At 48.8% G+C, this 22,985-nt stretch overlaps 1 protein-coding gene across 1 annotated transcript in view; it reads left to right on the plus strand.

Moving 5' to 3' along the window:
* Nucleotides 1-22,985, plus strand: part of SEMA6B (semaphorin 6B) — a 563,759-nt gene that overhangs the window by 382,974 nt on the left and 157,800 nt on the right. Inside the window, exon 10 of the mRNA XM_069649360.1 lies at nucleotides 6,998-7,215. Within this exon, the coding sequence (XP_069505461.1) occupies nucleotides 6,998-7,215 (218 nt within the window). The remainder of the gene's footprint in view (nucleotides 1-6,997; nucleotides 7,216-22,985) is intronic.

Consider the following 22,985-nt stretch of genomic DNA (forward strand, 5'->3'; position numbering starts at 1 on the left):
GATGGCTGACGATGCAAAACAAGGCCAAATTTAAATTTCTTCTCCTGGTTCACAAATCTTTCGACGGTAAGGCGCCACTGTATCTATCCTCCTCTTTCCAACTCTATAAGCCTTCTCGCAAATCTCTGCTCTGCCTCCACAACTACCCTTGTGGCTCCTTGCCCTCCCTGTGCTTCCGTTCGCTTTCGCTCTTTGTCTCTTCTTCCTCCACTTGCATAGAATTATCTTCCCCCAGACATCTGACAAACAGTACACACAGATTTATTCAAAACCAAACTAAAAGCCTACCTCCTCGCCTCTGAGTTACCCTCTTAACATACCTCTCATCTGCCTCCTAGCTAACATATTTCCCTCGCCTCTAACGTGCCACTGTTCCTCCCTTCCTCTGCCTCCACTCTTGCACTTCATCCATCATGGTTACACGCGGAGCACAGCTGGCAGTACTGCCTACCTGCACTTAAAAATGCCCAATGTTGGTTGTCCTTAATCTATATATGTCCACTTATGTATTGTCCCTGGTGACTGGACCATTTACTTCCCTCCATAACCTGGTCAGAATGTCCCTCAAACTCTCCCCATTGTAAGAAGCTCACTGCTTCCCGTCAAATCTGATGTCTTATCTATCGTACTTTCTTTTGCGGTCAAAAGAATATTTTTCCTCCTGTATATAAATAATTAAATAAATCAAATAATGTTATGCATGCTATTGAAAATGCTATGTTACTTTATGCACTGATGTGCTGTACTAGGTTATTGGTTAAGTACATGAATGTGGGGAAAGCATCCACATGCAGGTGCATGCCCTAACATCAGTTTACTGCCATGGAAGCCAGGTACACACTCAGATGGCACTCTGTGACTCAGTCAATAGCTTAGCCTAAAATGCAGGGACAAAAGAAAGGACCAGGAAGGTTATGTTAAAAAGCATTTGTACTGTGCCCATCACCACCACAGTCATCTTATGGTGCAAAGCCTTGTCCAAATAGCAGTGTATTCCCGAGGTGACCCAGACTGTGATTTGTGGTGGAAAGGAAACGCTGAAAAAGCGTGAGGGGGTAAGAGAAGGCGAAGGGTCGAAACAAGACCAGAGGTAGAAGTGGGTTAAGATGGAGGGTGTTTTTTTTGGTGGTATTAGTGGGGTGTATTTTCATCATTGGTAGTGGATGAAATGAATGTTGATGAGAAAGAAAGGAAGTGAAAGCCGTGCATGATGTGGGGTAATGTTCTGTGAGGGCAGATTCTAGCACAGTGATTGTGTGATGCTTGAATTACTTGGCGCATGGCTGTGTGATGGACTCGAGTTGTGCTCAAGCGTTCCCATGAAGTGTGAAGGCTTCTTCAACAGAACATTTTTAAACCTCCCACCCGGTAAAGTGAGCTGTGTAAAGGAGAATGAGGGGGATGCAAAAGGGAGGGGAGCAAAGGGCATCTCCATCCCCCAAGTGCCATTCTGGCTTGGCAGCTTGATGAAGGATGTCATTGACTGATAGATGTTGGGTAATGTGGGAAAGTGCGGTTGGTGCCTTACTTTGGAGTACGCTGTCAAATTACATGAACACGTACCCACCTATAGTGAGAAAGTATACCCTGATCTCCCTATTCAGGCTGCGTAAAAAGGTGACTCTGGATGTGGGACACAAAGGGCAGGCGGAGAAAGATCGGAGCCATGTATACAGTGACAGTCTGGCACCTCTGTGTATAGGATGCTCTCATGGTGTCTTTGTCTCAGACTTATAAGACTTCCGCAATGCCTGGGTCTCATTGTGAGCCTAAGCCAATCATAAGGGAAGCGGAGAGCAAATGCTAGTGGAAAACTGTGTGCAAATATGCCGAAATATGTTCCATACTTCTATGGAGTCGGAAATTCCATCACTACAGAGGGGATATCGGATGGAACTGTCCAAACATTTCAAAATCTGCAGATGGTTCTAAAATCCGCAGAAAACTTGGAAGTCTGGCCTGATAACAAATCTGGGTTTTCTGCAGAAAAATCTGCCTTACGTGTTTGGTCTATCTCTATCAAGTACCCTTCGATTTACCCTCCTAGGCCTCGAATGGCCAGCTTCTGCGGCCAGGAAGGCAGGGAGGAGTGCGAGTTTCGAGCTGTGGCTCCTCTGGGAGCAAAGCCCTGGCCGTCTAGGAACTTGGTGGAGATGGGTGTAGTGGTGTGGGCAGCAGGATGCATCTTGGGCTGAAGCAGTCCTCTTCTGTCACTTAATGTGCATAATCCAGCCCCGTATGGAAGCCGAGTGGCCAAGTATTCATCTATTATGGAACAAATACATCATTTTACCTGGAAAACTCTCACCTCTGTAAACACCTAAGCTAAGATAAGATTGCCTCTGCATCTTGTCTTGTCTTTTAGAAAATGGGAACGCTTGGCTTGGCCTGTATGCTTTGCCTTTCGAGATTAAGAAAGTCTTCTCTGTGCATTTAAATTGTCCCTGTTTCCTCGCTTGCAGACAATGAATGTTTGCCAGTGACAGTCTCTTTCTAGTTTTGATTGATCGGTTTCATGTACATATTAGGGGCGGAAGAGATTGGCTGACCTTCCCTATGGCAATTGAAGGATATATGGCAGCAGGATCTGGCATATGGCTTGGGTTTCCAGACCTTCTGGTCCCCAGAATGCAGCATTTCTTCTCAAGGTGTCTTTCTCAATGAGCTGAGCGAACTCACACTCCCAGCATGCAGTGTTGCTTTTCCATGCAGCTTTGTCAATGCATTGTGTCATCAGGGTTAAGCACTGTTCAATTCTCTTCTGTGTCAGGCCCTTGTCGGCCTCTTTCTTCATGCCTCCAGCATCCGCCCATGGGTCTCGACTCCTCTCCTTTCAATGGGCATTGCCTTCCACACATCTCCATCCTCTTCACCCTATCTGCTTCCTGGTTTGGATCTACTCGTCTACTCCTGAGGACTCCATCCGACTGGTTCGCTTCGCTTCAGCTGTTCACGTGCCTTTTGGCTTTTCACTTTATTTACATGTTATCCTAGCCTCCTCTGCTCTTGCCGAAGGTCTCATCTTGGTTCCGCTGCTCGGATGCTCCGTTTCAGACAACCTAGAACTCTCCATAGCTCAGCCTCTCCCCTTGCTTTATTCGTTGACTTTCTGCTCCCACCTAGAAGACAATCTTTCCCCCACATCAGCACCAATCGCAAACGTTACCCCTAGAAAAGCCCTCTCCTTCCTACTCCATCTCTTTCCTTATCGGTCATAGTGCCGCAACCCGAGTCACCTGACTGTAGTCAGGGAAGACAGACTTCACACATGATATTTCACCATAGTTCAGGAGGTCTCTTCATCACAATTTTTAAAATCTGCTTACTCCATTTTATGTGGGGCACTAAGGGGAGAAACCGCAAAATTCAGAAATTGTGGGAAAGGCAAATGGACCGGCTGTCCTCCGGGGATTGCCCTCGTTTTATTCCTATCCGAAAAATATCTCCAAAAACATTTAAGTTGAACATTGAACCATCCACATTTATTTTTGTCAGGAATGTGTAGGCCGATCTTCAGAACATCCATAAGTCTTGTATAACGGGTACGGGGAGTGCCTATGTACATACATACCTATTTTCCTCCAAGGTAGCCACAGCTCACTGTCCCGCCTGTGGCCCCTGGTTCCACGGTTGATCAGCTCCATTGGGGAGGGCCCTATCGTAATAATCCCCGTGTGTTCACTTTTCTTAGAGTATGGCCTAAATCTTGCTGCTCACAGATATCCCACCCCCATTCCCAAAGCACGACGCTGGTGAACGGGTCAGCCTGGATATCTCACGCCAAGTCAAACTGAAGGCGGAGCCCTCTCTGGTGAACGGGTCTGGCTGGACACCTCGCGCCGAGTCACACTGAAGGCGGAGCCCTCTCTGGTGAACGGGTCTGCCTGGACATATCGCGCCGAGTCATACTGAAGGCAAAGCCCTCTCTGGTGAACGGGTCTGTCTGGATATCTCGCACCGAGTCACACTGAAGGCGGAGCCCTCTCTGGTGAACGGGTCTGCCTGGACGCCTCACGCCGACTCACACTGAAGGCAGAACCCTCTCTGGTAAACGGGTCTGCCTGGACATATCACGTCGAGTCATACTGAAGGCAAAGCCCTCTCTGGTGAACGGGTCTGTCTGGATATCTCGCGCCGAGTCACACTGAAGGCGGAACCCTCTCTGGTGAACGGGTCTGCCTGGACGCCTCACGCTGACTCACACTGAAGGCAGAGCCCTCTCTGGTGAACAGGTCTGCCTGGACGCCTCGCGCCGAGTCACACTGAAGGCGGAGCCCTTTCTGGTGAACGGGTCTGCCTGGACATATCGTGCCGAGTCATACTGAAGGCAAAGCCCTCTCTGGTAAACGGGTCTGCCTGGATATCTCGCACCGAGTCACACTGAAGGTGGAGCCCTCTCTGGTGAACGGGTCTGCCTGGACGCCTCACGCCGACTCACACTGAAGGCAGAGACCTCTCTGATGAACGGGTCTGCCTGGATGCCTCGCACCGAGTCACAGTGAAGGCAGAGCCCTTTCTGGTGAACGGGTCTGCCTGGACATATCGTGCCGAGTCATACTGAAGGCAAAGCCCTCTCTGGTGAACGGGTCTGCCTGGATATCTCGCGCCGAGTCACACTGAAGGCAGAGCCCTCTCTGGTGAACTGGTCTGTCTGTACACCTTGCGCCGAGTAGGGTGGTGCTGCTTTTTGTCCCTGGCCTCTCCAGCCTGCGGTCAGCTTAGCCAGCGCTTCTCTTTGTGTCTCCTGGGCCATCTGTTCACGTCATGGCTACTGCCCAGCGTGTTTATATCCTGCTGCCATTGAAACCGTCCCTCGGCTAAACATGGCCCCTCTTCACGCAGTAAGTGGCTAGCATCCTCAGCCCCGTGCAGTCATGTTGTGTTGTCCTTCAGGGCCCATCAACTTTTCCCTCTTCGCTGGGTTCACAATTTCTTCACCCTCATGCGGGAACTATTCTGTCATTGAAAATATGTCATCCCACCCACCTTGGAAAACATGTTTGATGCATGGCTCGCATAGGGCCGTCCACAGTGGGTCCATCTGGTTGCTCGAGCCTTACTCAGGTTCCGAATTGCACAAGGACCCAAGCCTCGCAGCCTCAGCAGTACAGATTAATGGACTTGGCACTGCTTTCCTTGCCATGCCAAGGCCTTGCCTTTCATCTCCATGCCACTGGCATTCCCTGGTCACTATTAATCTCATTGGCCCTACTAGGAGGCCAGGCCTTTCTTTCTTGCCTCACTGCTTTCCCTTATCCCTTACCCCCGTTGCTCACTCTTGGATCTGTTTCTATGACTGCGACGCTCTTTCCCTCGTTCTTCTCTCTGTTATTCTTTATTCATTTTCTTTCCCCAGCATCTGCCTGACTTCCTTCTTTCTCAATTCCATGGTTTATCTCCTCTCCTCCTTTTTCTCTGTTTCATTCCCGCTTCTCCTTTCCTCTTGTTTCCTTTTCCTGCCGTTCAACATACCTGTATTCCTGTTTGCCCATGGGTTTTATCTACTAAGAATTCGAATATATGTCCTTACTCTCTCTCTTTTTTGTTGTTGACCTTTCACCTGGTTTTACCCGTGCCTACCACATAACTCTTGCCTCCAATTTCTGCTTTAGCCTTTCCTTTCATTCCCTTGCACTTTTGCTGGCACTCCACCCCTCACCACCTGCTTCTGTAGCAACATAAGTGTGCCCTAGGAGATGGTTGTCACACCTTGTGCGCGCAACTGCTTATTTCTTTTCCCTACATCCTTATCACTCTCTTCCTAATCCCATGAGGACTTGATCTCACCTTGCATCTTCTCCTTGCAGGCTTTCAGCTCTGTTTATTGGCTGTTCCTAGGATACTGTATCTTCTATAGCATTCTTTACAGTCCTTCACAAACCTGTCTTTTTTTGTTTTTATCCCACCCTCCCTTTTCCTTGGATACTCATCAGTTGGCCACCTCCACTACGGGGTTTATCCCTTACATGCTCCCATCTTCCTCTTCTTTTTCCCCTTGTTCTGCCGAATACCTTCATTGTCCGTATGTGGCACCACTCTGTCGCTGCCCTTGCCATTTCCCCCATCGCTTTTGGGTGCACTCAGTGCTCCATATAAGATTTGGAAGTGGGAGTGTTTTACTCCTTATTTTTGAATGTTGGTAGTAAAATGTTTTTTTAGGGAGTAAACATGTAAGTTCAATTCCCAATGGGAGTATGTTATAAGCGAGTAAAACTATGTCTTATCTAGAAAATGGAAATGTTTTTGCAATACATATTTCTTTTCACCTTAAATTATACATGTTTGCTTCTTCTGATCAGGCAGTTATAGTGGACTACTGGTCCAAACATATTCATATAGCTGCGTGAGTGAAAGCAAAGGCACAAGGTCTCACAGGTCTGTTTCCTCTTTTTTGTTTGGAGTATTTTTACTCCCTATTTTTATTTTCTTGGAGTATTTTCCTATTTTTAGGGAGTAAAGTAGCTGATAAACCCCTTATCTGTACGGCCAGGCGCCCCATCTTGTCTGTGTCCCTCTGCAGCAAGTATCCCACTTTCTCAACATTCTTCCCATTCTGGTTCTTGCAGTGCCCCCTCCTTTTCCCTCCCTGGCTCTTCGACCCCCTGTATCCACCTGACTGCACCGTCAGCTGCCCTAGGCCTGTGAGTCATTGGCGCTGCAAACCAATGTCAGCAAAGTAATTGCCGCCATCTTGACCAGGTTTCCCTGGGTGGCTTCTTGCACCGTCCCATCACATACTCTACTCCTCTTACTCCAAGCTCCATTTCATGGGCCAGGGCATAATCCTAAATACTGGAGCCTGGCAGCAAGTGTGCATGCAAATGAAAGGGCAGTCTTTCGTCACCGTTCTTCTTTGCGCCACATTCTGCATCTCTATTAATAGTGACACTTTGCTTATTTTACATGGTGCTCAGAATAAAGTCCAGTGTGTGTCCCATGCCTGTCTTCTGCTCTCTGGTTGGCCGTTTCAAGTGATCTATGTGTGCTCTGGTTACAGATGGTGGTCTCCCGCGTAGCCCGCGTGTGTAAGAATGACCTTGGCGGATCGCAGCGGGTCCTGGAGAAGCAGTGGACCTCGTTTCTCAAAGCCCGGCTGAACTGTTCCGTTCCTGGGGAATCCCACTTTTACTTCAATGTGATCCAAGCAGTGACAGACATTCTGTACATGAATGGACGGCCGGTGGTCCTGGCGGTCTTTTCCACCCCCAGCAACAGGTGCGTGACTTTCGTGGGTGAAAAGAGAGAGATGGAGTGCAATCATGTTCAGTTTTTGACCTCAGTGTTCCTCTGTAGAATAGCTTAGGAATAAGGAGCTAGTATATGGCTCACATGTTCGCAATGTGCAATGTATGGCAGGGGTCAACCAATGCGGATGCTTGTGAATAAGACCCGCCTCCTGGAACTACACATGCCCCGCCATGACACCTACATCTGGCTGACACCACCCTGCACATCTGCACTTGGTGTCAGCTGTCCCACACTGAACTGGTCACTGTGTGCACTGCTCACCTCACACCTTATCTTAGCGTAAACTAGACCCAATAACACATGTACTACACCGTTCTGACCACGCTTTACCTACGAGTTACCGCACATAGGCAGTGTATACCCAGCGCAACATTATGTCTGGTACCAGGCTCTTTTGGACAAGGGAACAGTGCTGCTAAGTTATTCGAATGACAACTGTGCGCTATACAAATCCCCTTTGACATTAACAAAGTTCATCAGCTAACCAAGTCTTATGTATTTGAGGGAACTCTTTATTTTTGCCTGAGATGAGCTACACAGCTTAATTTAGTAGTTTGTGTGGGCTCCACATTTGCTTGGTGGGCAATCTAGTCTTCAGCAAATGGTGGAAGTCAGAGGTCGCCAACCTTTCGATTTTCAGATGTTTTGGACTACAGCTCCCACCAGCCATAGCCAGCATTGTCAAAGGTAAATGATCATGGGAGTTGTAGTCCAAATATCTGGTGAGCCGCTGGTTGCGTAACCCTGGTGCAAGTGGATCAAGGTGCCTATCTCCGCTAGTTTGTAATAGGATAGGAGCAGAGGGGGGATACAATATAGTTTTGTTAAAATTTGCCTACTTGAACTAAGTAATTGATAAGATATGATATATTTTATTTATAGCGCCCCTATGCGCAAGTGTTGATCTGACAAAATGAAACCCATCTTGACATCAACTGCGACGCGCACTTAATTGGCTCTGTTTGAGAACTTCACTTTGTGCTCAAGAGACAGGATATGGACAGAAGTTGTGTTTTCTGGTTCTACTGGAGTGCCTCGGTTTGTGAACGCGGGGGTCCAGCCAATGTTGTATGTTTTTGTGAGCAGTGCTGCATTGAATGCCAGCTGATATTGTGCTTCTCAGGCAGGCGAACCACATCCCGATGGTGCTTGCATCACAATTGTATCTCGAAATAAGACTTGAATACCTCAGGGATCAATCCCTGAGACAAGCAGCCTTTTAATACGAGATTGCAAATGCAGATCCTGCTCGGGTTAAGCGATCACAGGTAATTATCATTCCCATCGGTGGCTCTTTTAATGCGTCTGTGTAATTAGGTAATGCCTTGCTTACATGGGCATCTCCCCCATAGAAAGACATTGACAATGGATCTCTAGTAGTGGAGTAATAGATGAGGCCTGGGGGCTGATCGCTCTTAGTCCATTGACGCATCGTGCCCATGGGGAAGAGGACATCATTTGGAAATTTAGGGTACTGTCTAATGGCAAGCATTGCTTGGTCTTTGGGATTCGCCCTGGAGGGAAATAGCATCTGGGTCCATAAGTGCCAGACCCTGCTTTGAGAGGGGCAGGGGAGAGTGGGGTGTATGTGTAGGGTGAATGACCCAAACCCAGACCGATAAAAACAATCCCAAATCAGCAAAATAATCGATGCACTGTTTGCAAGGAAAACAATGTTTTATTACATGCAAAAGTATCAGACAGTCATGTAGAACCAAACTAACACAGATCTCTCCCCACCTAAAGAAGTTGCATCTTTTATAGCGGAATATGCAAATTACAAAACTATGTATAAAAAAAGATTACAACATGGTCACTCTCTCCCCAGTGGCTAACACCTATACATAATTCAAATTATCCCCTATAGTCCATTACCCTATTGGTTACACATTATCTAAACACATTGCCCTAACCACATGACCTACTTCATCGTCACTATGAAAGATAGGAGTTGATTAACTACCAGGTACATTGTTACCATAATACATTTCCTTAACAAGTAAAATAATATTAACCATGATCCCCTACATTGGATCCTGATCAAAGTGTGAATAGCGAGGTCAACTCTGCTTTAATTAGACAATGGCTCTCCACATCATCCCAGACACTGTGGCACAAACAGCTCTCTAACCTTCTAGATACATTTATTGGCATCACCTCTGCTCGTCCCATCCCAAATCATGCTACAGCTCTAGGAAGTCTTCCTCCTTATCTCTCTGGGAACACAGGTACCCATGAATGGTGTGTTCGGGGCACCACTCTGATCCTTGAATTTTGCTTATTTATTCATCAATAAAGTGCGGCACCTGTAATTCAAATAGGATGACCGCTCTTCGGATGAGGGCAGTAGTGCTCCAAATCAACACCAGGCCTCTTGGCATGACAAAACCCCATGCCATGCTCACATGCATTTAACCATTAAAAGATGCATTCCTGCCCTTCCTCCCTGAACCCAACATTCCCTTCTCAGCTCCTCCGAGCTCTGCAGCTTGACTCAATTAACTGTTATCAACATAGCATAGCTGCCTGTGACCTTGACATCATATCTTCTCTCTGGGGGAGGGGGAGACTTGTCTGGGGATTAACTGGACAGAGCCGCAGTTCCATGTTGAGCCTGTTTCTCATACTTTCAAAAACACATCCTGTAATATGCCCTAAAATCCAACATGGCAGAACTCCTGCTAGCATAGTCCCCGGACCTTGCCTTTACTGCAACACTTCTCTGACTCCATCTTCTACACCTACCTATGTCAGCTACCTACTCACACATCCCTTAAAACATAACACTATAGACTAACTACTAAATTCAAGATCCATCAGCCTATCTTTAACCTCTGCAACTGCAACATGAATACATTGTTGCTCTTTCTGTGTGGCTATGTGGTGTTTCTAATATGTGTCAAAGCGAACTGCAAATTAGTACATGCACATTCTGCCACGCCCAACCAGAACTGCAAGCACTAGGATGGCTGCTAATATATTTTTTACAGTCTAAATCTCTTCGCCTGATTAGAACGTTTCACTTGCTTCCTAACATTGTGTCCATTTGCATCAGCGACCATGTACCTTGACTTCTTTAAAGTCGAAGTGAACTCCACAAGGGTTTCAAGTGGTACTGTTTGCATGGGGCACACCCTGGTGGATGGGGTATATGTGTCTACATGGGGTCCAACCAGCCTGATGGGCGTTTTATCCGTGTCCTCATGGGGCTCACCCTACTAGATGGCAGAGGTCATGATAAAACTCACCATGGTTCATTGGTGATGCCCATTACTCAATGGGGCTCACATTACCTCACGGGGGATACGTCTCAAATAGGAGCCTATCCTAACCTAATTGGATGGTCATAGCAGTTGAAGAGGCATCTGTGCCCAGATCGGGTTCACCCCTGCCAAAGGCAGTAAACATGTTCAAACCAGCGTTACTTTGCTGGCTAGTGACAGGGCACCAGTGTCCACAAGAGGGTTAACCTAATGGATGGGGCATAAGCATCTGTGTGCGACTCACCCTACTGATCATTGACACTGGGGCATATTAGGCTTCATTACAAGTACGGCGGTGCAGGTAAAAACGGCAGCAATGCAGTGGCAATTCCATTACCACCGCATTAATGCACCGCTATACTGCAAGTTTGGTGGTATGGTGGAGGACTTTCCTCCAGCAAAAAGCTGGAGGTAAATCCCCCACCTTACCACCTAAAATAGGAATAAATGGCAGATTTATCATGGAGTCCTATGGACTCTGACAATGGGGATTAGCACCTCCCTACTTCCACTTGTAATCCTGTTGTAAATGTGCTGGAACAAGTGGCTGTAACGGTAATCAAGTTTGGCGGTAATTCAGCAATTTACTGTCAAAATTACCACCAAACTCGGAATGATTCCCAATACTCTCCGAGGACTTCAGTGTTCTGGGTACCAGAACACTGAAAGGGCATCGATACTCTATGGTCATGACAGGATAGGGACATTGATACCAGAAGAATATCAACACTCTAGTACCGTCAACGCTTTAGCGGAAACACCACTGTAGAGTCAAGAACACACTAGGGTCACATACACTCTTTAGATATTACCAGTCTAGCAACGTCAAGTGTCAGGTCCCAACTGCACTCTACAGACAGCAGCGATACGCAGTGGACATCATCAACCAAGGGACACTGCTTCCATGTCAACTGCACTCATAGAAATAAGGGATGCGACAACCCTGCAGCAGGCCCCGGGCAGGCATTGTCAGTCTTGTTGTTTTCTCCCAATTACTCAGAGGAAGCCCCCTGTGGCCAAGAGCGATTTGTAATCACTGGCAGGTGGTGGTGTGGGCTGGGGGGAGTGAGCAAACGGCATTTCCAAGTATTGTGCTCGGTGTGAGTAAGCGGCCCTGGACATCTGATGCCGATAGAACCCCACGCTCGCCTAACACCCACTGCAACACGCAACATCCTCTTATCAAGCACCTGCGCCACCACTAGACCGCCCCGCAAAATACAGCCTCCTCCTGTCAAGCACGCACGCCACGACAAGACCCCCCTACAAGACACAGCCTCCTCCTATCAAGCCACTGTGCCACCACAGACCCCCCTGCGAAATACAGCCTCCTCCTGTCAAGCACGCGCGCCACGACAATACCCCCCTGCAAGACACAGCCTCCTCCTATGAAGCCACTGTGCCACCACAAGACCCTCCTGCGAAATACAGCCTCCTCCTATCAAGCACCCACGCCACCGCAAGACCCCCCTAAAAAATACAGCCTCCTCCTGTCAAGCACCCGCGTCACCACAAGACCCCACCTGCAAAATACAGCCTCCTCCTACCAAGCACCCGCATCACCACAAGACCCCCTTGAAAAATACAGTCTCCTCCTGTCAAGCACCCGCATCACCAAAAGACCCCCCTGCAAAATAGAGCCTCCTCCTATCAAGCACCTGTGCCACCACAAGACCCCCCTGCGAAATACAGCCTCCTCCTATCAAACACCCATGCCACCACAAGACCCCCCTTGCAAAATACAGCCTCCTCCTATCAAACACCCGCGCCACCACAAGACCCACCTGCAAAATACAGCCTCCTCCTATCAAGCACCCACGCCCCCACTAGACCCCTCCTGCAAAATACAGCCTCCTCCTATCGAACACCCCCGCCACCACAAGACCCCCCTGCAAAACACAGCCTCCTCCTATGAAGCACCCACGCCACCACGAGACCCCCCTGCAAAATACAGCCTCCTCCTATCAAGCACCTGTGTCACCACAAGACTCCCCCTGCAAAATACAGCCTCCTCCTGCCAAGCACTCGCGCCACCACAAGACGCACCTGCAAAATACAGCCTCCTCCTATCAAGCACCCGTGCCACCACAAGACCCCCCTGCAAAATACAGCATCTTCCTATCAAGCACCCACGCCACCACAAGACCCCCCCTTGCAAAATACAGCCTCCTCCTATCAAGCCACTGTGCCACCACAAGACCCCCCTGCAAAATACAGCCTCCTCCTATCAAGCACCTGTGCCACCACAAGACCCCCCAGCAAAATACAGCCTCCTCCTATCAAGCACCCGTGCCACCACAAGACCCCCCTGCAAAATACAGCCTCCTCCTATCAAGCACCCACGCCACCACGAGACCCCCCTGCAAAATACAGCCTCCTCCTATCAAGCCACTGTGCCACCACAAGACCCCCCTGCAAAATACAGCCTCCTCCTATCAAGCACCTGTGCCACCACAAGACCCCCCAGCAAAATACAGCCTCCTCCTATCAAGCACCCGTGCCACCACAAGACCCCCCTGCAAAACACAGCCTCCTCCTATGAAGCACCCACGCCACCACGAGACCCCCCTGCAAAATACAGCCTCCTCCTATCAAGCACCTGTGTCACCACAAGACCCCCCCTGCAAAATACAGCCTCCTCCTGCCAAGCACTCGCGCCACCACAAGACCCACCTGCAAAATACAGCCTCCTCCTATCAAGCACCTGCGCCACCACAAGACCCCCCTGCGAAATACAGCCTCTTCCTATCAAGCACCCACGCCACCACAAGACCCCCCCTTGCAAAATACAGCCTCCTCCTATCAAGCCACTGTGCCACCACAAGACCCCCCTGCAAAATACAGCCTCCTCCTATCAAGCACCTGTGCCACCACAAGACCCACCTGCAAAATACAGCCTCCTCCTATCAAGCACCCGTGCCACCACAAGACCCCCCTGCAAAATACAGCCTCCTCATATCAAGCACCCGCACCACCACAAGACCCCCCTTGCAAAATACAGCCTCCTCCTATCAAGCTCCTGTGCCACCACAAGACCCCCCTGCAAAATTCAGCCTCCTTCTATCAAGCACCTGTGCCACCACAAGACCCCCCTGCAAAATACAGTCTCCTCCTATCAAGCACCTGTGCCACCACAAGACCCCCCTGCAAAATACAGCCTCCGCCTATCAAGCACCAGCGCCTCCACGAGACCCCGCGAAAAATACAGCCTCCTCCTATCAAGCAGCTGCGCTACCACAAGACCCCCCTGCAAAATACAGCCTCCTCCTGCCAAGCACCCGCGCCACCACAAGACCCACCTGCAAAATACAGCCTCCTCCTATCAAGCACCCACGCCCCCACTAGACCCCTCCTGCAAAATACAGCCTCCTCTTATCGAACACCCCCGCCACCACAAGACCCCCCTGCAAAACACAGCCTCCTCCTATGAAGCACCCACGCCACCACGAGACCCTCCTGCAAAATACAGCCCCCTCCTATCAAGCACCTGCGTCACCACAAGACCCCCCCTGCAAAATACAGGCTCCTCCTGCCAAGCACCCGCGCCACCACAAGAACCACCTGCAAAATACAGCCTCCTCCTATCAAGCACCCGCGCCACCACAAGACCCCCCTGCAAAATACAGCCTCCTCCTATCAAGCAACGGCACCACCACAAGACCCCCCAGCAAAATACAGCCTCCTCCTGTAAGGCACCCGCGCCACCACAAGACCCCCCTGAAAAATACAGCCTCCTCCTGCCAAGCACCCGCGCCACCACAAGACCCGCCTGCAAAATACAGCCTCCTCCTATCAAGCACCCGTGCCACCACAAGACCCACCCCCGCAAAATACAGCCTCCTCCTATCAAGCAGCCGCGCCACCACAAGACCCCCCCTGCACAATGCAGCCTCCAAGCGCCTGTGCCATTCTAAGACCCCCCTCCCCCCTGCAAAATACACCCTCTTAACAAGCACTCACGCCCGCCTACAAGCGCCTGCAATACACTGCACTGCTTACTGAGCCCCTCGGCCCTCCTAACCCCCCCCCCCGCCCGCTACATAAGAACTCCTCTTCACAAGCGCCTGTGCCACCCTATCCCTCACCCGCAAAAAACATCCTCATCTCAACAAGCACTCACGCCCTCCTACGAGCACCTGCAATACACTCCACAATACACTGCACAATACACTGCACTGCTTACTGAGCACCTCGGCCCTCCTACCCACCCAGACCCCCACCACTCCCCCGCTGCCACATACAGCCCCCTTTTAACAAGCACCTGCGCTGTCATAAAACCGCCCCGAAAATGCCACATCCTCTTAATAGCATGTGTGCTCTCTTCGACTACCTGCAACATACTGCTTATTGAACACCTGGTCCCTCCAACACCCCCACCCCCGCCCCCCCCACACACAGCTCCCCGCAACATACAGCTTCCGCTCAACAAGCACCAACAGCCTATACAGAATCAGAGGGGGTTCAGACACGTCTCAGGCGATATGCAGTCCTTTTAGGGAGCTGTATGGCTGAATTGAGCATACAATCATTCTGTATATTGATATATGCCATCTCCGCCTCCTTTTTTCCTTTTCTTCTTCTTTCATGGATGTACTCGATAAGAAGGATTGTTTTTAAAATTCCATACTATTCTCGTTTGTGGTTCTCCACTGTTTGATGATATTTGTATACTATGTTTTGTTATTTAAATAAATAAATATATGAATACAATTAAAATGCCATCACAAGACCCCACTGCAAAATACAGATTCCTCTTAATAGGCACCTGTGCCACCGTAAAAGCCCCCCCTCTCAAAATCAGCGTCCTCTTAATAAGCACACGTGCCCTCCCAAAACGCTCTGCAATATATTGACACTTCTTAACGAGCCCCTGTGCCATCTAAGACTCTCTGCAAAATACAGCTTCCTCTTAACAAGCACGTGTGCCATCCTAAGACCCCCTGCAATAAACAACCACTTCTTAATAAGCACCCTTGCCCACCAAAGACAGGCACGCAATTTACAGCTGCTTCTTAACGAGCACCCGTGCCCTCCTAAGACCCCATGCAAAATAAAGCATCCTCTTAACAAGCACTTTTGCCATCCTAAGACCCCAAGCAAAATAAAGCATCCTCTTAACAAGCACTTTAGACTACCATCTACCAATGTTGCCATTGTCCCGCCATCGGCCAAGGGTCATCCACTAGCAAGACCAGAACAGACTCCATCCCTCGATTAGGGCAGCAGCCAGCCTTCTGAGGGTCTAGCAAATTGGCACACTCCACATACTAATGCAAATCGTTGGTTACTGCTCCCTTTGTGGCCTTAGCGGCCATGGATCCGCGTGCAGGATCCAGTGAAGGCTGCCCCAGAAGAGGCACAACCAGATCAAAGGCACCACTCTGGCAAGGTTAAAAGCATCGAGCACAATACCCCAGAACAAAGAAGAATTCACTCAACGTCTAATCATTGAAAGAAGCGTCCTAAGATGATTCTCTATAACTTTCCCTAGGCAAGGGTCAAGTGGTGACCCTCGTTTGATCTGGTTGATGAGAGGCTATTTCAGCAGATGCAAGGACTTTCAGACAAGACAAAGGTGCATTATCCAAGGGGGCGGGCGAATGGAAATGGGAAAAGTATTCATAGCACTCATAATATTCCTTATAATCTGGGTTTTATTGTGGGCAAGGGGGAAAGGAGGCCACGACATCGAGCTGCTCTTGAGAAGGGACAATGGCAGCTGGCAGTGCTGTTAAAGTTGGCATTTCCTTGGTAATTGCTAGTGCTTCTCTGCCAACGTTGGGGGCATTCCAGATCCCCAGCGGGGTAGCATTTACACTTACTTTGATTAATCTTGTGTCAGCTGAGCTTCATTGGCATTACAATGCCACCCCCATACACGCGCTTGGTGATAAGTACACTTCTTAATATCATGAAGCTGGGAGGGTGAACCATTGAGTAGTCTTTTTCAATACCTCTTGGTCGAAAAACAATCTGAGGAGCCAATTTGTCAAATTTGCTAGAAATCCAGTTTGAGGTGTGTTCATATGCACTGTCAGGTGTAGTGAAACAAGTTAAACAAACATACTTTGCAAGGACTATACCAAATCCATTGCCATCCAAGTGTTTCCAGCTCCTTGCTGTAAACGGTGGGTGGGGAGAGATATCCTCAGGTAGATCAGGGTACGAGAATATTGAACATAATCGCAGGGTGTTCTGACCATATCAGGGGCTGTAGAGTGATTTCATCAACAAGATCAGGGAACTATGAGGCCAAGCGTGTGACCTTCCCATGAGCGAGTTTGGGAACCCCAGTGAGCCTTCGTCCCCTCTATAAACTGAGAAAAAGTGGTCAGAGAGAAATCGTCTGGTTGCATGTTGAAGTCTCCGGCATCTACGAGTGGGCCAGCTCAGACCAATGTCTCAGCGACCAAATCCATATACTCATGAGGAAAAGCACTGTTATTGCCATGCGGTTGTTACGACAGTGGTATAGTGACCGTTAAGGTAGGAGAGTATATAAGTTTAACTACTGGACGTTCTGCATGCAGGAACCCAATCAATGGGATCGTAATTAGAGATATTGCCCATTATACAGAAGAGACACTCCCGCAGCCGGTGGAATAGCCCGGATCATGCAATACATTCTATATCAAATCAGGCTCTCAGATGTCAGTAAACCAAGCTTCGGTGACTAAGGCCCTGTCAATACCATGTGTTAAGAGAACATTTTGAAATTCAACTTTTTCCTTGAGGGCTGCAGTGGGACAGTTCACATCTCAAGGTAAAGTTCCTCTTTGTGTGATTATTAACTTCTCATTAATTTGACCTCTTCAACTAAGTCAGTGGAGTAGTGTAGTACTGCTCATCTCTGATTGTAACGGATCTCGTATAGGGGGCACTTTTATAGGGGGCAGTTGGGCACTGACTCGCGTGTGTTCTTAATCGGAAGGATATACGTGATCTCGACACATGAACCTTACAATCCTAAGGGAGAATAACTACACTAACCCATTGAATTATTTTAAGTGGGCAAATTAATGAGAAGAACAGTCATTCATTATAATACACCAATAATGACAGAGACATGTACCCTGAGTACCAAATCATTTGAAACACATAATTGAAAGGCACATAGAAATCCACGAAGGGGCTGCTTTGGAGCTGGTCAGATAAATGTTTTTTTACAAAACTTTTCTATTCACTATAATCACATAACAATTTTCACATGCCCTGAGGAGGAACTTTCAGCTCGAAACACGTGTCGGCATTATATTGTCACAAAATTGAAATTGTCAGACCACCCAATATGACACAATAAACAGAGTCTGTGTTATGAAGCTACTTTCAGTGCAATGTAACTTAATGAAATATGAATTAAGTGAAATGGTCAATGTGTACGTTTGATCATTGGATGCCACACCACATGTCCACAGATTTACAAGTAGTGGTTTGATGTGAAATTTGCAGGGGTCCAAAGGGGGTTGCCTAACTGCGGATAGGCACTCCAACACTGCATACATAAATGAGTATTTGTTATAGTAGGTTTCATGGCCCGCACAAATCTGATGCGTGCCCTCCCCTTTTTGTTTCGTTATGATTGTAACGGGCTTCTGGTGAGTTACGGCGCGCTTCATCTTTCAGAGCGAGGACAAAATCATGATCATCCTTCCCATTATTATTCCCAGATGTAAGCACACAGATGGGATTACATGGGGTGCGCCAATGGTACAAATGCTGTGAATTCTAACACATAGAGCCAGAGGAAGTCAGGTGATTAACTAAGGGCCAATGAGAAGTTAGTAGACTTCCACTAGACAGTATGCATCTCAGTAAAGATTTTTTCTCTCTGTGCCCACGGTCACGCTCCCAATCACCCAGCTCACTTTCCCCTCTTATCGAATTTTCTAATGCTCCTTTTGTAGCCCATCATTTTCACAAATACTCTTGAGGAACCAGGAGATCTGTGGTGACCTAAAACAGAGCCGCCCAGATCGTGTCCACCTCTTGCCCTCATGTCCTGTGCTTCAGCTATCCCGGCATGGACCAGGCAGAGGTAGTTACCGGGAGTGATGCAGTTATTTTGTGTTGGGCCACCCTTACATCGTTGACCTCTTATTTCAAAGGCAATGAATCATTGATTAATGAACCCATTTTTCCCACTGAGACTTGGGCGTTCAAGTTCAACAAGAGGCTTGATGAGCTTTCACATAGTGGCCTGGTTCTTTGAGGGGGACTATGTAGTCAAGTACCCAGTGAAGGGCCTAGTTGTGAGGGGCAGCATATATGCTTCCCATAGTGGCCTGGTTCTGAGGGAGACTAAACAAAGATCCCGAGAGTAGACTTATTCAGATGAGCAGCAGATCAGCTTCTCTATAGTGGCCTGATTCTGAGGGAGACTAAACAAATATCCAGAGATCCTGGTTCTGAGGAGCAGCAGAGGAGCTTCCCCATAATTGCCTACGTCTCTGAGGGAGACTAGTCCAGGATCCAAAGGATTGCCTAGTAAGGGGCAGCAGATGACATTCTCCATAATTGCCCACGTGTCTGAGGGAGACTAGTCCAGGATCCAGAGCATGGCCTAGTGAGGGGCACTAGATGAGCTTCTCCATAAATGCCTATGTCTTTGAGGGAAACTAGTCCAGAATCCAGAGCATGGCCTAGTTGTGAAGGGCAGCAGATGAGCTTCTCCATAGTGGTCCGGTTCTGAGGGGCATCAGATGAGCTTCCCATAGTGGCCTTGTTCTGAGGTAGACTAGACAATGATTCAGAGAGTGGCCTGGTTCTGCAGAGCATCAGACAAGCTTCCTATAGTTGTCTAGTTCTAAGAGGCATCAGATTAGCTTCTCAAAATGGCCTGGTCCTGAGGGAGACTAGACAATGATTCAGAGAGTGGCCTGGTTCTGAGGGGCATCAGATGAGCATCCCCATAGTGGCCTGGTTCTGAGGGGTATCAGATGAGCTTCCCATAGTGGCCTGGCTCTGAGGGGCATCAGATGAGCTTCCCCATAGTAACCTGGTTCTGAGGCAGACTAGACAATGATTCAGAGAGTGGCCTGGTTCTGATGGCATCATATGAGTATCCCATAGTGGCCTGGTTCTGAGGGGCATCAGACAAGCTTCCCCATAGTGGCCTGGTTCTGAGGGAGACTACACAATGTTTCAGAGAGTGACCTGGTTCTGAGGGGCATCAGACGAGCTTCCCCATAGTGACTGGTTCTGAGAGACTTCAGATGAGCTTCCTGGTTCTGAGGGAGAATAGGCAATGATTCAGAGAGTGACTTGGTTCTGAGGGGGATCAGATGAGCTTCCCATAGTGGCCTTGTTCTGAGGTAGAATAGACAATGATTCAGAGAGTGGTCTGGTTCTGAGGGGCCTCAGATGAGCTTCCCATAGTGGCCTGGTTCAGAGGGAGACTAGACAATGATTTAGAGAGTGGCCTGGTTCTGCAGAGCATCAGACAAGCTTCCTATAGTTGTCTAGTTATAAGAGGCATCAGATTAGCTTCTCAAAATGGCCTGGTCCTGAGGGAGACTAGACAATGATTCAGAGAGTGGCCTGGTTCTGAGGGGCATCAGACGAGCATCCCCATAGTGGCCTGGTTCTGAGGGGTATCAGATGAGCTTCCCATAGTGGCCTGGCTCTGAGGGGCATCAGATGAGCTTCCCCATAGTAACCTGGTTCTGAGGCAGACTAGACAATGATTCAGAGAGTGGCCTGGTTCTGATGGCATCATATGAGTATCCCATAGTGGCCTGGTTCTGAGGGGCATCAGACAAGCTTCCCCATAGTGGCCTGGTTCTGAGGGAGACTACACAATGTTTCAGAGAGTGACCAGGTTCTGAGGGGCATCAGACGAGCTTCCCCATAGTGACTGGTTCTGAGAGACTTCAGATGAGCTTCCTGGTTCTGAGGGAGAATAGGCAATAATTCAGAGAGTGACATGGTTCTGAGGGGGATCAGATGTGCTTCCCCATAGTGGTCTGGTTCTTAGGGGCATCAGATGAGCTTCCCATACTGGTCTGGTTCTGAGGGACACTAGACAATGATTCAGAGAGTGACCTGGTTCAGATGAGCTTCCCCATAGTGGCCTGGTTCTGAGGGGCATCAGATGAGCTTCCCCATAGTAACCTGGTTCTGAGGCAGACTAGACAATGATTCAGAGTGTGGCCAGGTTTTGAGGGGCATCAGATGAGTTTCCCATAGTGGCCTGGTGTTGAGGCAGACTAGACAATGAGGTTCCATGTGTTAATATCCCGGCAAAAATATCGCCATTCAAAAATATCGCCATATTCTTGTGGCAATATTAAGACATGGAACCTGCGGGGCGGCCCCCCACACCCCTCATATTATTTTAAAAGGAGCGGTGGACACCCCTGCAACCCCCACTCCCAAAAAACCCTAATATTATCCCCACTAAAAATATTGCCTATGGCCGTTCCCGAAGACCATATATACGGCGATACTTTTGGTGGGGATATTACCTGATACCGACAATGATTCAGAGAGTGGCATGGTTCCGAGGGCATCATATAAGCATCCCATAGTGGCCTGGTTCTGAGGGAGACTACACAATGATTCAGAGAGTGGCCTGGTTATGACGGGCATCAGACGAGCTTCCCATAGTGGCCTGGTTCTGAGGGAGACTAGACAATGATTCAGAGAGTGACATCGTTCCGAGGGGGATCAGCCGAGCTTCCCTATAGTGGTCTGGTTCTGAGGGAGACTAGACAATGATTCAGAAAGTGACATCGTTCTGAGGGGGATCAGCCGAGCTTCCCTATAGTGGTCTGGTTCTGAGAGGCATCAGATGAGCTTCCCATAGTGGTCTGGTTCTGAGGGCATCATATGAGCATCCCATAGTGGCCTGGTTCTGAGGGAGACTACGCAATGATTCATAGAGTGACCTGGTTATGACGGGCATCAGACGAGCTTCCCATAGTGGCCTGGTTCTGAGGGAGACTAGACAATGATTCAGAGAGTGACATCGTTCCGAGGGGGAGCAGCCGAACTTCCCTATAGTGGTCTGGTTCTGAGAGGCATCGGATGAGCTTCCCATAGTGGTCTGGTTCTGAGAGGCATCAGATAAGCTTCCAATAGTGGTCTGGTTCTGAGGGAGACTAGACAATGATTCAGAGAGTGACATCGTTCCGAGGGGGATCAGCCGAGCTTCCCTATAGTGGTCTGGTTCTGAGGGAGACTAGACAATGATTCAGAAAGTGACATCGTTCTGAGGGGGATCAGCTGAGCTTCCCTATAGTGGTCTGGTTCTGAGAGGCATCAGATGAGCTTCCCATAATGGTCTGGTTCTGAGGGCATCATATGAGCATCCCATAGTGGCCTGGTTCTGAGGGAGACTACGCAATGATTCATAGAGTGACCTGGTTATGACGGGCATCAGACGAGCTTCCCATAGTGGCCTGGTTCTGAGGGAGACTAGACAATGATTCAGAGAGTGACATCGTTCCGAGGGGGATCAGCCGAACTTCCCTATAGTGGTCTGGTTCTGAGGGAGACTAGACAATGATTCAGAGAGTGACATCGTTCTGAGGGGGATCAGCCGAGCTTCCCTATAGTGGTCTGGTTCTGAGAGGCATCGGATGAGCTTCCCATAGTGGTCTGGTTCTGAGAGGCATCAGATGAGCTTCCCATAGTGGTCTGGTTCTGAGAGGCATCGGATGAGCTTCCCATAGTGGTCTGGTTCTGAGAGGCATCAGATGAGCTTCCCATAGTGGTCTGGCGCTGAGAGGCATCGGATGAGCTTCCCATAATGGTCTGGTTCTGAGGGCATCATATGAGCATCCCATAGTGGCCTGGTTCTGAGGGAGACTACGCAATGATTCATAGAGTGACCTGGTTATGACGGGCATCAGACGAGCTTCCCATAGTGGCCTGGTTCTGAGGGAGACTAGACAATGATTCAGAGAGTGACATCGTTCCGAGGGGGATCAGCCGAACTTCCCTATAGTGGTCTGGTTCTGAGGGAGACTAGACAATGATTCAGAGAGTGACATCGTTCTGAGGGGGATCAGCCGAGCTTCCCTATAGTGGTCTGGTTCTGAGAGGCATCTGATGAGCTTCCCATAGTGGTCTGGTTCTGAGAGGCATCTGATGAGCTTCCCATAGTGGTCTGGTTCTGAGAGGCATCAGATGAGCTTCCCATAGTGGTCTGGTTCTGAGAGGCATCAGATGAGCTTCCCCATAGTAACCGGGATCTGAAGCAGACTAGACAATGATTCAGAGAGTGGCCAGGTTTTGAGGGGCATCAGATGAGCTTCTCCATATTGACCTGGTTCTGAGGGAGATCTACATTTAGGCAAATTTCTGCCAATGCAGTGGGTCCATTTAATTGAAAGAATGATTTGTTGTGTTGCTTATTCCTCGCAGCAGTGATCTGCATGCAAGTAACTGCATTTAAGGAAATTCTAGAGCTAGCATGTGTTGGCAAAGCACTGCCCACTGTTCTCACTTTACATAGGGATATGATTCACACTC

The sequence above is a fragment of the Ambystoma mexicanum genome, chromosome 1p (genome assembly GCF_040938575.1).
Source record: "Ambystoma mexicanum isolate Mex_15411 chromosome 1p, UKY_AmexF1_1, whole genome shotgun sequence".
Classification (NCBI taxonomy): Eukaryota; Metazoa; Chordata; class Amphibia; order Caudata; family Ambystomatidae; genus Ambystoma; species Ambystoma mexicanum.